Genomic DNA, 14,145 nt, shown 5'->3' on the forward strand with positions numbered 1-14,145 from the left:
TAACGAGCGGTGCGGAGGAACTCAAACAGGGCGCCGGGATGGGAAATGATTTGAGCAAAGAGTTATTCTGACCCAGTGGTTGGGAAAGGCCTCTCTGAGTGGGTAACAAAGTGTTCTCTAAAAGGTGAGAAGGGGAGTTCCTGTTGTGGCTCAGGGGTTTAAGAACCCAACATAGTGTCTGTGAGGACGCACGTTCGATCCCTGGCCTCACTCAGTGGGTTAAGGATCTGGCTTTTCCACAAGCCGCAGTGCAGGTCACAGATGCCATTTGGATCCGGTATTGCCATGTCTGTGGCATAGGCCTGCAGCTCTGATTTGATCCCTAGCCCGGGAACCTCCATTTGCTGCAGGTGCGGCTGTAAAAAGAAAAAAACGTTGAGAAGGAGGACTTCTCTGCTGGCCCCGTGGTTAAGGATCTGGTGTTGTCACTGCTGTGGCTCTAGCTGCTGCTGTGATGCGGATCTGATCTCTGGCCTGGGAACTTCCACAGCTGCAGGCCTGGCCAAAGGAAAAAGAGAAGGAGCCAGCACTGCACACTACCCTCCTGGTCCCCTGCTTGGCATCTCATCCCAGAACAGTCCAGAGCAAAAGGCAGGTCACCCCCAGCACAATGGGCAGGGGCAATACTTTGGCTGCTATCATCCTGACTCACGTGCAAGTGTGTAGGTGACCAGGGACCACCAGGAGACCTTGGGACTCTGGACAGGAGATTCAAAGTGAAGGAGAGGAAAGTTCCTGTTGTGGCTCAATGGAAATGAGCCTAACTAGGATCCATGAGGATACTGGTTCGATCCCTGGCCTTGCTCAGTGCGTTAAGCCTCTGGCATTGCTGTGGCTGTGGTGAAGGCCGGAAGCAGCAGCTCCCATTCAACGCTTAGCCTGGGAAACTCCTTATGCCACAGGCAAGGCCCTGAAAAGAAAAAAACAAAACAAAACAAAAAGTGAAGGGGAAATAAGGAGAACTCAGAGTTCCCGCTGTGGCTCAGTTAAGAACCCGACTAGTATCCATGAGGATGCAGGTTCAATCCCTGGTCTTGCTCAGTGGGTTAAAGATCTAGTGTTGCTGTGGCTGTGGCGTAGGCTGGAAGCTGCAGCTCCGGTTTGACCCCTAGTCTGGGAACTTCCATATGCCCTGTGTACAGCCCTAAAAAGACGAAAAAAGAAAAAAAAAAAGTCCTCTTGTAGGAATTCTCATGGTGCAGCGGGTTAAGAATCCGGGGCGTTGTCATTGCAGTGGCTTGGGTTGCTGCTGTGGCTCAGTTTTGATCCCTGGCCCAGGAACTTCCACCTGCTGCAAGTGCCCCGCCCCCAAACAAAAATTCCTCTTAGCTCTTACACTGGGATAGGAAGGCAGGGGAGGAAGCTGAGGAGGCTGCACCTTAATTCAGGCAAAGGACTCACTCACCACAGGCGGTGTGACTATGTCATGATGAGAGGATATCTGGGTCACATATACTTCCTTGTCTCTCCTCCTCCTGCTGAGAATCACTGGACAAGAAGAGCCCAAGGACATAGCTGCAACTAGAGTTTGAGACTCACAAGGGAAACGTTGGGGCTGCAGGTCTAGTTTTTCACCAGCAGGTGTCGCCCTATCATCGGACTGGCGGGCACCGCCTCCTGGTGTGGGTGGGGAAGATGGGAACTTGCTGAGGGAGGGCCGGGAGTCACCAAGCTAGCCACCCAGTGGGGGTCAAGTTTAGAGAAGCCAGACTTTCACTCTAACCAACATCCCTTTCATCCAGAATAATGATTATTGATTTTTTTTTTCCCTCACCCACAGCATGTGTAAGTTCCCAGGCCAGGGATCGAACCGGAGCCCCAGAAGTGACAATACCCTGCTGAGCAATTAGGGAACTCCTATCGAGATTTTTTTTTTTTTTTTTTTTTTTTTGGTCTTTTTAGGGCTGCACCTGCAGCATATGAAGTTTCCCAGGCTAGGGGTTGAATTGGAGCCGTAGCTGCTGCCCTACATCACAGCCACAACAACACTAGATCCTGGCCGCATCTTCAACCTACATCACAGCTCATGCAACGCGCTGGACCCTTAACCCACTGAGTGAGAACAGGGATCAAACCTGCTTCCTCGGAGTTCCCATCGTGGCGCAGTGGTTAATGCATCCGTCTAGGAACCATGAGGTTTCGGGTTCGATCCCTGCCCTTGCTCAGTGGGTTAACGATCCGGCATTGCCGTGAGCTGTGGTGTAGGTCTAAGATGCGGCTCGGATCCCGCGTTGCTGTGGCTCTGGTGTAGGCCAGAGGCTACAGCTCCGATTCGACCCTTAGCCTGGGAACCTCCATATGCCCCAGGAGCGGCCCTAGAAATGGCAAAAAGACAAAAAAAAAAAAAACCTGCTTCCTCATGGATGCTAGTCAGGTTCATTTCCACTGAGCCATGATGGTTTTTTGCTTTTTTTAAGGCTGCACTTGTGGCACATTGAAGCTACTGGGCTAGGGGTCCAATCAGAGCTGCAGCTGCCGGCCTACACCACAGTCATAGCAACACCAGATCCGAGTTGTGTCTGCGACCTACACCACAGCTCACGGCAATGCTGGGTCCTTGACCCACTGAACAGAGCCAGGGATTGAACCCAAATCCTCATGGATACTAATCGGATTCATTATCACTGAGCCACAAAGGGAACTCCCCCTACTGAGATTTTTATAGGCACCACATGCCACTTCATTTCTTCACATGAGATGGGTCTATTTTTTGTTGCCATTTTACAGATGAAGAAACTGAGGCATAGAGAATGAAATGATTTGCCCAAGGTCACCAACTAGGAAAAGGCCGAGCCCAAATCCAAACCACAGGCGGTGTGACTATGTCATCAGAGCATCCTCACCCTGTACTAAGCTGTAGGTGCCCTGTTCATGAAGGAAGGGATGGGCATTCTCCAAGGAACTCGCCCAGGGCCTGGCAGTGTGGAGGGACCATCTGAGGGTCCAACAAGTGATGAGGCCCTCACTGAGACGGGACACACAGGTGGAAGAGAACTGCTTACTTAGTCTCTCCGCCCCAGTCCTCTGAGGTGCTGCCCCATTTCATAGATAAGGAAACCGAGGCTCAGGTAGGTTAAGTGACTGGCCCAAGGTCACGCAGCTGGTAAGTGGCAGAGCTAGGGTTGAAATGGAGGCAGGTTGCCCTCAGAGCTTTACTTACGTCCCATATTGTAGGGAGTTCCCGAAAAATCTGTTGAGAGAATGAATCAATAAAGAAGTGAAAGACTTGGCGTTCCTGTCATGGCTCAGTGGTTAATAAACCTGACTAGTATCCATGAGGATGCAGGTTCGATCCCTGGCCTTGCTCAGTGGGTTAAGGATCTGGCGTTGCCGTGAGCTTGGGTGTAGGTCGCAGACGTGGCTTGGCTCTGGAGTTGCTGTGGCTGTGGTGTAGGCCAGCAGCTTTGGCTCTGATTTGACCCCTAGCCTGGGAACCTCAATATGCCACGGGCGCGGCCCTCAAAATGCAAAGAAGAAAAAAAAAAAAAAAAGAAAGGAATGAAAGACTTTACCAAACCAGTGAGTGAAAGTGTGAAAAAGTGAATGTGTTCCCAAGCTGGCAGCTATGCCCAATCAGACCTGGGTCTCTGGTGCCTTAAAGTGTCTGGTACATAATTAGTGGTCACGAATTGTGTGGGGGAGTTCCTGTTGTGGTGCAGCAGAAACAAATCCGACTAGTATCCATGAGGATGCAGTTTCAATCCCAGCCCTCGCTCAGTGGGTTAAGGATCCATGTTGCCATGAACAGTGGTGTAGGTCGAAGATGAGGCTCGAATCCAGTGTTGCTGTGGCTGTGAGGGAGGAAGGGAGGGAGGGAGGGACAGAGGGGCAAGTTTACTGTCCTGTTCTCTCTTCTCTGGCTCCCTGGGGCCAGCAGCCTTGCTTTGTGCCCTTCAGGGAGGCGCTCCAGAGGGCCCCCACCCAGTCTAGTAGGCCCCAGATGCCCATGGACGGTTCCCCTGGGCCCAGGCCCTGCAAGGCCTCAGAGCTCAGGGCTGGCCTGGCTGGCTGCTCCAGGTGAGCTCTAGGCCAGCTGTGCTGACTGTAAACAGCAGGCCCTTCCCTGCCCAGGGGCTCGTGCATACACCTCAGGACATTCTTGTGTGAGGGCAGAGCCAGGGGTGGAAGCTTGCCTTTCCTTGTTCAGAAAAGCAGCACAGGGATTTTAACAGGAGCTTAGCATTTATTGAGTTTATAGTAAAACACTGTCTCTCTCTGGCTCCTCATAGCAGTACCTGATCTTTGTTTATACAAGAGGAAACTAAGCCTTCAAGGTGCTTCTCCCCCAGTGCCCAGACAGGTGTTCCCAGAGGGCCCAGGAACCTACATTTTAGCTCTGCCTCACCTGGTTTTCTGGACAGAAGATTCCAGGTACAGGGCAGTTCTTCTGCCCTTCCAGCCCAAGTCTTGTGGGTGAGCTGGGGCTAGTGGGCACCAAATATACATGAAATAACAGAGTTCTAAACGAGCCCTTCTGGGTGTTTCCAATGCATGGCATGTGTGAGCAATAGTCAACAACTGTGTGCCAAGCCCTTTAAGTGAATTTTAAAACAACCCCAGCAGGTAGATCTTCTGGCCCCATTTCACAGATGGTGCAACTGAGGCACAGAGAGGTTAAGTTACTGCTCAAGATATCACACAGCTCAGAAGCAGCAGAGCCAAGATTTGAACCCAAGTGGTGTGGCTCCAGCGTCCGCAACTGACGCTCCACTCTTTACTAAGTCTTGATAGCTTTTCAAAACAATTCTGCAGGAGTTCTCTTATGGTGCAGCCAGTTAAGGATCAGGTGTTGTCATTGTAGCGACTCAGGTTGCCGCGGTAGCACGGGTTCTATCCTTGGCTCGGCAACTTTCACATGCCATGTGCACAGCCAAAAAAAATTAAAATTAAAATTAAAAAATAAAGGAGTTTCCGCTGTGGTGCAGTGGGTTAAGAACCTGACTGCAGCAGCTTGGGTCACTGTAGGGGTACAGGTTTAATCCCCAGGCTGATGCAGTGGGTTAAAGGAACCAGTGTTGCCGCAGCTCTGGCACAGGTTGCAGCCATGACTTGGATTCAGTCCCTGGCCTGGGAACTTCCACATGCCGCAGGTATGGCCATAAAGCAAAATAATTAAATTTTAAAAATAAAAAAATAAGATAAATATATAAATAAAAAACACTACAACCATTGACTGAGCTCCTTTCCTGTGCCAGGCTTGGGAACAAGAGGGCAGAATAAGGCATCTTCTGCCATTGCAGAACTGGGATCCACGGCAGCCTGGGAAGTGAGTTGATGGGGGCAGGGGGAGATGAGGGGCTACAATGTGGGAAGTGAGTCAGGAAACGGAGGTCATGCAGATGGGGGGGTGTTGCTTTGGTAGAGCACCTCTGGCCTGAAGTTCTGGAGGCCTGAGTCTTCATCTCATCTCTGCCACTGACTTGCTGTGTGACCCTGGGCAAGGCTCTCCCCTTCCCTGGGCCTACATCTCTCCATCAAACCCTGAGGATTTTGGAGTGACTCCCAAAGGACACAGGGCTGGCCAATCAAGCCTCAGGGTCTGCCCTTACCTCCAGGCATGTGTTCCGTTCATCTGAGTTTGAGTTTCTTTTGAAGACATGTTTTAGGCCTATGGTTTCTCCGGGATCTGCCAGTGCCTCTGAGCTTGTAGCTCTGGAAGGCTTTTTGGAGGAGGAGGTTTTTGACCTGGACTGGGCCTTGAAAAGCAATGGAACTGGGAGTTCCTGTTGTGGCTCAGAGGGTTAAGAACCCGACTAGTATCCATGAGGATGTGGGTTCTATCCCTGGCCCCACTCAGTGGGTTAAGGATCCAGCGCTGTCATGAGCTGGGTGTAGGTCCCAGGTGTGGCTTGGATCCTGTCCGGAGTGGCTGAGGCTGTGGCGGAGGCCAGCAGCAGCAGCTCTGATTCGATGGAACTTCCTGGATGCCCCACATGCCTCTGGCACCACGTGACCTGGACCTTGTCACAGGTCTTTAGCCCCAGAGGGCTCCATCTTTTCAACCTCCCCTGCCCCCTACCCATGTCTGCTCCTAAAGCTGTAAGATGGAGTTTCCCTGTACAGAATGGAGGCAGGAGAGCAGCCTCGCCCTTTGGTGGTGGTGGGACTGATCTGGGCTGACCCAGCAGAGGTCTTTCTAGAGCCAGAGACGATGATTCAAATTCTAGCCATGCCACTTCCAAGCTGGGTGACCTTGGACCAGCTGCTTGACCTCTCTGGACCGCCTCTCCTCCTTGGTACCCACCTTGCGGGATTGTTGTGGGGATGAGCAGGTGTTTGGCACACAGGAGGCGCTCAATGAATGGGGCTGCTATAATTAATCTTCGGGGTGGGGGCGGGGCTCAGCGCTCGCAGCCAGACCTATACTTAGCCTGGAAAGGTGGGGGCGGCGGAAGACAAAGCGCGGCGACCCGCCCAGGCGCCAGAGGGCGGGGCCAACGAGAAGGCAGCCGGCTGTCCCCACCTCCCCTCCCTCCTCTTCCCAGGGTCACCTTGGCAGGAGGGCGCCTTCCGTCTAGACCGCCCCGTGTCCCCGGTGGCGGCTCTGTGCACTGCGCAGCCCTTATCCACTAAAACCACCATCTGGGGAGGGGGCTGCTGGGGCCTGGAGCCCCATTGGCCACCCGGGGAGCTGCCCCCTTTCCCAGCCCAGCTTCCCGCCAGCCCGGCCCAGGGAGGGACGCTGCTGGGGTCGGGATGCCAAGCTGAGCCTGACCCCGAGTGGGGGTCGAGGGAGGGGGAAAACTGGTCTGGCTCCTCCCCCCAGCTCCTCGCCGCCGATGAGTGTTGGGGCTGCAAATAGCCCGGTGGAATCAGTGAGTCACAGAGGCTGGAAATACCGTGCCCACTCCACTCCCCTCCTGTCTGCAGCCGAGCTGCGCTGGGGAGCGCCTGGCACTCCGATTTCAGGAGGGCCTGGTGGTGCGTGGGTGTGTGTGTGTCCCTCATAGGGCACTCAGACTCCCTGACCAGTCCGCTTCCCAGCCGGGTTCCAACCTGGCTCAGCCTTTCCAGCTGTGTGACCTTAGGCCAGTCACTCAGGCTCTCTGGTCCTCAGAACCCATCTGGTACAGATAGGCTTTAGGAGGGCAGGCAACCCAGTGCAGCTGGCCCACCTTCGGTGTCACAGTGCCTGGCAGGGAGTAGCAGGGGCTGACAGTTGGAAGAGAAGGCGATGTGAGGTTTTTCATGGAAATAATTCCCAGATTACACTCCACATGGGCCTGAGAGCCCAGGGAGGAGGCCAAAACACACCCACATTTTTGTGAGACTTTTTTTGTTCTTGTGGGGGGCTTGGGGTTTTTGTTTGTTTGTTTGTTTGTTTTGGCCATATGGCATATGGAAGTTTTGGGGCCAGGGATCGAACCCATGCCACAGCAGTGACAATGCCAGATCCTTACTGCTAGGCCACCGGGAAACTCCTTCTGTGAGATCTTGAGCTTTACTTGAACAACTGCCCCCACCTCCAAATCATTTTTTTTTTAAATTTAAGGTTGCAGGGGCAGCATATGAAAGTCCCCAGGCTTGGGGTTGATTTGGAGATACAGCTGCCGATCTACACCACAGCCACAGCAACACGGGATCCTTAACCCACTGAGCGGAGCCAGGGATCGAACCTGCATCCTCAAGGAAACTGGTCGGGTTCATTGCCACGGAGCCACAACAGGACCTCCCCTCACCCCCAAATCTTAAGAAAGGTGTGTCTGTCCTGGGGCTTTGTACCCCTGCTGTCTCTAGCCTTACCCCAAGTTTGAGAACTTCAGGCAGGTGATCTCCCAAAGTCCAAGTTCTGTTGTCTATTATATTTCGTGTGCAGGGTACAATCCCAGGACCCTCCCCTGACCCTTCTCCACCCACCCCCCACTTGTCCCCTAAGGGTCCCAAAATGGCAGGGGTGAGAGGCCACCTTACAGAACAATGACCCAAGAGGAGCGGAGGGCTGAGGCTGGCCTTGCCACTTTGTTCCGGGGCCCCTGACTGACTGTCAATCATCCCTTCCTCCTCACCTCTGCTTCTGTCTGTGGCTGAGCCAGGGTCCCTGGAGGCAGCCAGGCTGCCCAGAATGAAGGCTGACTGGAGGTCCTTACCCTGGACTGGGGCCTAGGAGGGAGCTGGGCTGGGGACTCTACGGCAATCTGTGCATTGTTGAGCAGGAAGGGGTGGGGGCAGAGTGCACAGGCCAAAAGAGGCAGAATGAGGGGAACTACTCCTCACTGCCCAGAGGGGGCAGGGGTGGTTTGAGAGCAGCTTCTGACACCGTGGGTTCAAATCCAGCCATCAGCTGGGCACTCAGCTGCTCGGACACTCAGTGTTAAAATTCGAGAGGGTAAATCTGATTTTAGAATGGTCCAAATTGGGCTTCGACCACTGGTAATACTTAGTATTTGAAGAACAAGGTTAAGTGTGTGTGTGTGTGTGTGTGTGTTCGCGCGTGCCTATAGATTCGCAGATTAAGGATAGAAAAGGATGAGAGAGGCAAATGGCCTCAAGGGAAGGTTGGCAAGAAGCTGGGGTCCCACCTTAAGGACCCAAAGGCCTATCCAGGCTCCCTCTGCTGGGTGACCTGTCTGCAGTGGAGGCAGCCTGGGGAGCCCAGGTCCCCTGGGTGGGAGGGAGAAGGCCCAGCCCCACCCCCTCAGCCCAGCCTCCCTGGAGGCATGAGCAGGTAACAGACGGTTCACACAGTTTATCACGAACCAGCTGTATTGGAAAAACCCCAGCTATACACAGACACAACGTGGCCCTGCCCTGGCACAGCCGGCTGGAGGGGGCACCTTGTGGGCAGGCAGCCTAGCAGCTGGGTCGGGGCTGGTAGAGCGGCTGAGGGGAGCTGACCATCCTGCTGTCTCCTTCTGGTGTCCCCATGGCAGTTCAGTTTAGAAAGAAAACTGAATCTGCCTCTCCTGATCCCCTTGGCCAAGGAGGGGGTCCCAGGCCCCATCATCCCCCCGCCCCTGCCCTGCAGAGATTCCACAGATCAAAGATTCTGTCTGTCCTGCAGATTAAATGCCCAGAGAGCCTGCCTATCCCAAGCCCCCGTCCCCAAAGTGGCTTTTTTGGCATCTCCCATTCTCCATCCCAATTCCTTTATTCTGGATTAAGTGAAAGAGGCCACATCTGGAATCCAGAGGCCACAGGTGAGGCGAGAGGGTCCCTGGCCTGCCCCAGGTGGAGCAGAGGGCCTCATGTGGGGGGAATGACCCACCTGGGGTCTGCGGGGGTGGGGGTGTCAGGGCCTGGAACCCAGGCTGAGATGTCCCGGAAGCTGTCACAAGGGGGGCAGGAAAGCCTCTCTAGCAGCCCAGTGGGGGAGAGGAGAGGGCGGTGGGGGCAGGGCCGGGGAGGGGAGGGCCCTCAGATTTTGATCTCCGTCCGGAAGGTCTGCTGGACGTGCTCCGTGTGTGGTTGGCGCCGGGCCCGGATGGTGAGGCTGCCGTCCTCCCGCAGGGCCGAGGTCACCGATGTGGGGTCCACATCCTCTGGCAGTTGGCACTTGTGAGCAAAGGTGTTCATGACGGTGCCGTCAGCTGCCAGCTGGGGAAGGGGTGATGGGTCAGGGCAGGCTGGCCCCCACCCTTGTACTGCTCACGACAGGCCGCAGCCCCGGCTGCGCCGTCTAACCCCAGCTGGGCTCCCATGTGCTGAGAGGTTCTGCTCTTAGGTGCAGAGGCCCTGCCTAGGGGCTGGCCAGGGTAGGATGGGCGCAAAGATGCTCAGCGGCGCTCCAGTGGTCCCAGGGGAAAGGCAAGGGGTTGGTGGGGGAGCTCCGAAGGAGAGGAGGCTTGGTGGCAGAATCTGGGGCTCCTGTGTGACAGGAGAAGGCACAGAGCAGAGCCGAGCCCTCCTGGATACCCAGACACATTGGTGTCCACCTCCGGGGCTGGGCTGGCAGCCCCTCCCCCACGACCCAGCCAGCACATGGTGTCCAGAAGAGCCTGGGGCGGCTGAGTCACTGGTGGGGGTGGCAGGGCTGCCACATGCTGCCCACTGGTCCTGGTGCCCATAGTCCCTGGCTTCCCCGATGGAGGTGCAGGGCATCCTCCCATGCTGGAGAAAGAAGCTGGGCTGTCCGGTGGGGTAGCTTTGGGCCTACCCTCTTCTCTAAGGAGCAGCTGTGGCTCTAACCCGCTGGGGGCAGCCCCCCTCCTCAGCCAGGGCCACACCCTCCTCGAGGGTGCAAGTCTCCTGGGAGTTAGGACGTAGAGGCCCTAGTGACACAGTGACCCTGAGATCCATGGGCAGAAGAATTGTGGGGTTTGGAGTGTGTGTGACCTTGAACTGCAGGGCTGCTGCCTAGCCTTGAGCTCCATTCTGGGGTCCAAGAGGGAAGACGGCTTGAGGGCTGTCCCATGGGGGAGCTCCTTCCCCCTAGCCGCCCAGGTGAGCCCCCCACCTGACCACACACCTGAGGGAAGAGCTCTCCTCTCACCCCCCCTTCTCATCTCTCACCTCCTCTTACGTCCCCCTCTCTCTCTCTTTTTTTTTTTTTTTTTTTTGAGCCACAGCAACGTGGGATCTGAGCTGCATCTTAGACCTACACCACAGCTCACGGCAACGCCAGATCGTTAACCCACTGAGCAAGGGCAGGGATCGAACCCGCAACCTCATGGTTCCTAGTTGGACTCGTTAACCACTGCGCCACGACGGGAACTCCACCTCCCCTTCTCATCTTTCACTGCCCCTTCTCATCTCTCCTGCCTCTTCTCACCTCTCACCTCCTCATCTCTCACCTCCCTTTCTCACCTCCTCTCACCTCCCCTTCTTACCTCTCACCTCCTCTCACCTCCCCTCTCCTCCCAGCCTCAGGTGCCCCACCCTCTGCCTCCTCCCGCCGCCCCCCATCCCCTGTGGCTTCTTCTGCTGCCCTGGGCTCCTGAAGAAAGGATCTGGGAATGCAACAGTGTAAATCAGCTACACTTCAAAAATAAAATAAAATTTAAAGGAGGATCTGGAAGCCTCCAGGCAGAGAGCGGCAGTAAAGGGGGCCCCGTGGCTACAGGAGCAAGGCCCCCAGTTTGTCCTGAAGTTTTAGGGGGCACTGGTTAGGGTGCAAGGTCCCAGGATGGGACATGAGAGTGGGGATGCTGGACAGAAGGTACCTGTGCGGAGCCCCCAGTCTTAGGGGAGGGGGCGGGCTCACCTTCTCAGCTCGCACCTCAATGTGGTTGTTGGAGGTGGTGACAATGATGTCTTCAGGTGAGAAGTCACTCACGTCCACTGCAAACTCGTAGGCATCGCCCAGGGTCTTGATGTTGCCAGGCCCCCCGGTGCGGGCTGTGGGGAGGGCTGCTGTGAGCTGAGCACAGGGCAGGCTGGCACCCAGGAGGAAGGTTTCTGGCTCCTTCTCCTTGGGGAAGGGGCGGCCCCCCAGGCCTGACCTCCCTCTCAACTGTGGCTCCTCAGCTGCCCTGGCCGTCCCTCCTCATTTCTCGAAAGCCACCTCTCCCAAGGTGGGGAAGGGCCTTACTCGGCACCGGTATATGACACTGTCCATAGCCACTCGTCCCAGGCCTGGACTGGGGATGCACCTTGCCCGCCCCCCCAACACGTGCAGCTCTCCGGGGCTCCAGAGAGGGCCTGGCCACAGGGCCTTTGGCCCTTGGCACCTTAGCTGACCCCCAGGCCAGAGCGCTTCCTGGGAGGCCTGCCTGGGGCCACATCTGTCCTGGTGGCCCTGCAGCTGTGCAGCACCTGTTCCTAGCAGCTCAGCAGCCGCAGCTGCATGGGGTGGTGGCCTGGAGCAGGTGTCCCCTCCCCCGTGTGCCTCCCCTCCCCCACAGCGCCCCCAAGCACTTGCCTGGAAAGGCCAGGGGCTCTGAGTGGGGCCGCATGAAGCTGCCAAAATCCTCGGAAAACATGCTCAAGGCCTTCTCCATGGGTGGGTCCTGGGCCGGGAGGGTGTGGGAGGCCGAGGAGGACGAGGAGGAGGAGGAAGAAGAGGAGGAATGGAAGCTTCTCTCCGCTCTGAAGGTGGAGGAAGTCCTGTGGCTCATCCACGGGCAGGCGGCCGGGCCCGGGCTGGGCGCAGGGGCGGACAGGAGAGGGTGCGGACAGCCAGCTCTGGGGGAGCATGCGGGGCCCTGGCCGGCGGTGCTTTATAAGGCCCGACCGTCCCTGGGCGCAGGGCCAGCCCCTTGTCTACCAGCTAAATTTAGTCCTCTCCATGGCCCAGAGGAGCTGGAAATCTTCTCCAGTGAGACGGCCCTGCTGACAGTTCGGCCCAGGCTGCCTGTGAGGCTGAGCTCACAGTCCAGCATTCCAGGCTGATAACTCCGCATGGGGGGCCTCCCAGGGCAACGAGGTGGGGGCCCATGCTGTTCCCTTGCCACTCAGACCCCTGCCCCCCTGCCCCGGGACCTTGTGTGTGCAGGCTTTCTGTCTCTGTCTCCCCCATCAGACGGCAAGCTCCTTGAGGACATGGTTTTCTCTCTTTCCTGTCCTGTCTCCCCCAGAGTTCTAGCCCTTGGTGAGAGGGATCTGGGTGGCAGGTGATCAGGACAGAGGGGCCCAAGCCTGCGACTCTGGGGAGGACAGGAAATGCAAGTCAAGAGGTCAGAGGGGCGTAGAGGACCCCCACCTGCTGGACCCCTGTGGGAGGTGAGGGGTTCATCCTGCAGGACAGGCGATGTTCACAGCCATCTCTTAGGAAGGACGGAGACAGCCCTGAGTTGGGGGAGGGGGTGGAGAAGGTGCCACTGTTGCCCTGGCAGCTCCTCTGGGGACCCAGATTCCATAATTGTCCCCCCCCTCCCCCTCCCCCCGACTCTGGAAACATTAACGGACCCAAGACGAGAAAGCTCAGGCAGGGCTGGTGGTTGGGCTGGACCCAGGGGAGGAGAGTAGAGAGTTCTGTAAAGGTTGGTAGCAACCTAAAAACTTACATTCCTAGGAATGGTCCGCTTGACCTCCAGCTCAGGGGAGATGCGGGGGGTGGCAGGGGGCAGGGCTTCAGCAGAGAGAGGGGAAGGAGGCCCCCACAAGACAGTGGTTCCAGCTGTGACTCCTGAGGTGCCTGCTGGGCCCAGGCTCCAGGTGGGCCTCATCTGATCCTCTCCCTTCTTGGGAAGGGGATGTTCTTTCTTCCCATTTTACAGACAGGGAAATGGAGCCTCACAGAGAGCCTGGGGCTTGCACGTGGGTAAGGGGCAGAGCTGGGATTTGAACACAAACGTGTTTGATCCAAACTCTCCAGGAGGCCAGGGTGACCTGAATATTCATGTAGGGAGCCTGGCTGGCCTGGAACACCCTGAGAAGCCCCTCCTGTGCCCACCCACGGACCAGTGGAGCCAGGATTGACATCATGTAGGACCAAAAGGGTGAAGCGGGGGAGGGCTATTCTGGGAGGTTCCTGGGGCCTCTGCTCTTCTCTCCAAATCCTGCCCTTCCTCCCCAGATCAGCTCTGGTTCCTCTTCCCCCAGGGAGGCCTCTCGGATGGCTTCAGCCCACACAGGGGGTCCTGCCCAGATGTCTGACGTACTGGCAATGTTTGCCCAGCCTGGCACCTGAGTGTGGCGTGGTTTTCCTGTGTCCTCTGCCGTGACCTCTCTCCCCTGTCAGACTGGCAGTTCCCTGGGGCGGGGGCCTGCCTGTCTCCCCATTAGGCTGGGGGTCCCTGAAGGGGGGAGTGTCCCTCTTCTCTCTGGCTCCCACAGAACTCCATCTCCAGGGGTAATTACTGGAGCTGATGGTCCAGGAGGTGGGGCCAGGGTGGAGCTGGAGCAAGAGGGGTCTGTCCCACAGTGGAGATTCCTGCCTGGCCTGTGTCACCCATTCTGGCCAAGGGGGCTTCCAGGAGAGCTGCCAGGAAGTTACCAGCATTGAGGTGAGATGGAGAGAGGGTGGTGGAGGGGGTGGGGTCCCAGAAGCCTGCCGCCCGCCAGGGAAACAGGAGCCAGTGGCTAAATGCAGACACACGGTCACGATGCTGAGGGCCTGAGTCACTGCTCCTGGACGTCAGATCTCATTACCCACCCCCGCCCACCATTCCTCCCCTCCCCCATCCCAAAGGCGTCGCCCATACATGCACTGGATCCACTGGCTTCAGTGACCGGGAGGGACCCTGAAAGGTCAAAGAGGCCATTCCCCCGTCCCTGTGCATGACTTTCCCTTCAGATTCCAGGGACAGAAGGTGCTTCAAAGATGAT

General features: G+C 56.7%; 1 protein-coding gene across 1 annotated transcript; it reads right to left on the reverse strand.

Moving 5' to 3' along the window:
- Nucleotides 1-8,685: 8,685 nt before the first annotated feature.
- Nucleotides 8,686-12,097, reverse strand: HSPB7 (heat shock protein family B (small) member 7). The gene is made up of 3 exons (NM_001243388.1): nt 11,798-12,097; nt 11,141-11,274; nt 8,686-9,534 (listed from the first exon to the last, which is right to left on the reverse strand). Exons 1-3 carry the CDS (start codon nt 11,991-11,993, stop codon nt 9,355-9,357), a joined length of 510 nt encoding a protein of 169 aa, NP_001230317.1. The 5' UTR covers nt 11,994-12,097; the 3' UTR covers nt 8,686-9,354.
- Nucleotides 12,098-14,145: the final 2,048 nt, after the last annotated feature.

The sequence above is a fragment of the Sus scrofa genome, chromosome 6, assembly GCF_054392235.1.
Source record: "Sus scrofa isolate SSC_HxYL_T2T_F1_AM1 chromosome 6, Sscrofa_HxYL_maternal_Yorkshire_Landrace_v2.0, whole genome shotgun sequence".
In the NCBI taxonomy this organism is placed as follows: Eukaryota; Metazoa; Chordata; class Mammalia; order Artiodactyla; family Suidae; genus Sus; species Sus scrofa.

Bases quoted from the DNA above. Each gene is read 5' to 3' on its own strand.
- HSPB7 (NM_001243388.1), bottom strand. From the start codon at position 11,993: ATGAGCCACAGGACTTCCTCCACCTTCAGAGCGGAGAGAAGCTTCCAT. The intron at 11,275-11,797 runs GCAAGTGCTTGG...CCCTCCCCACAG, and splicing joins AGAGCCCCTGGCCTTTCCAG to CCCGCACCGGGGGGCCTGGC. The intron at 9,535-11,140 runs GTGAGCCCGCCC...CCCCTTCCCCAG, and splicing joins TTGAGGTGCGAGCTGAGAAG to CTGGCAGCTGACGGCACCGT.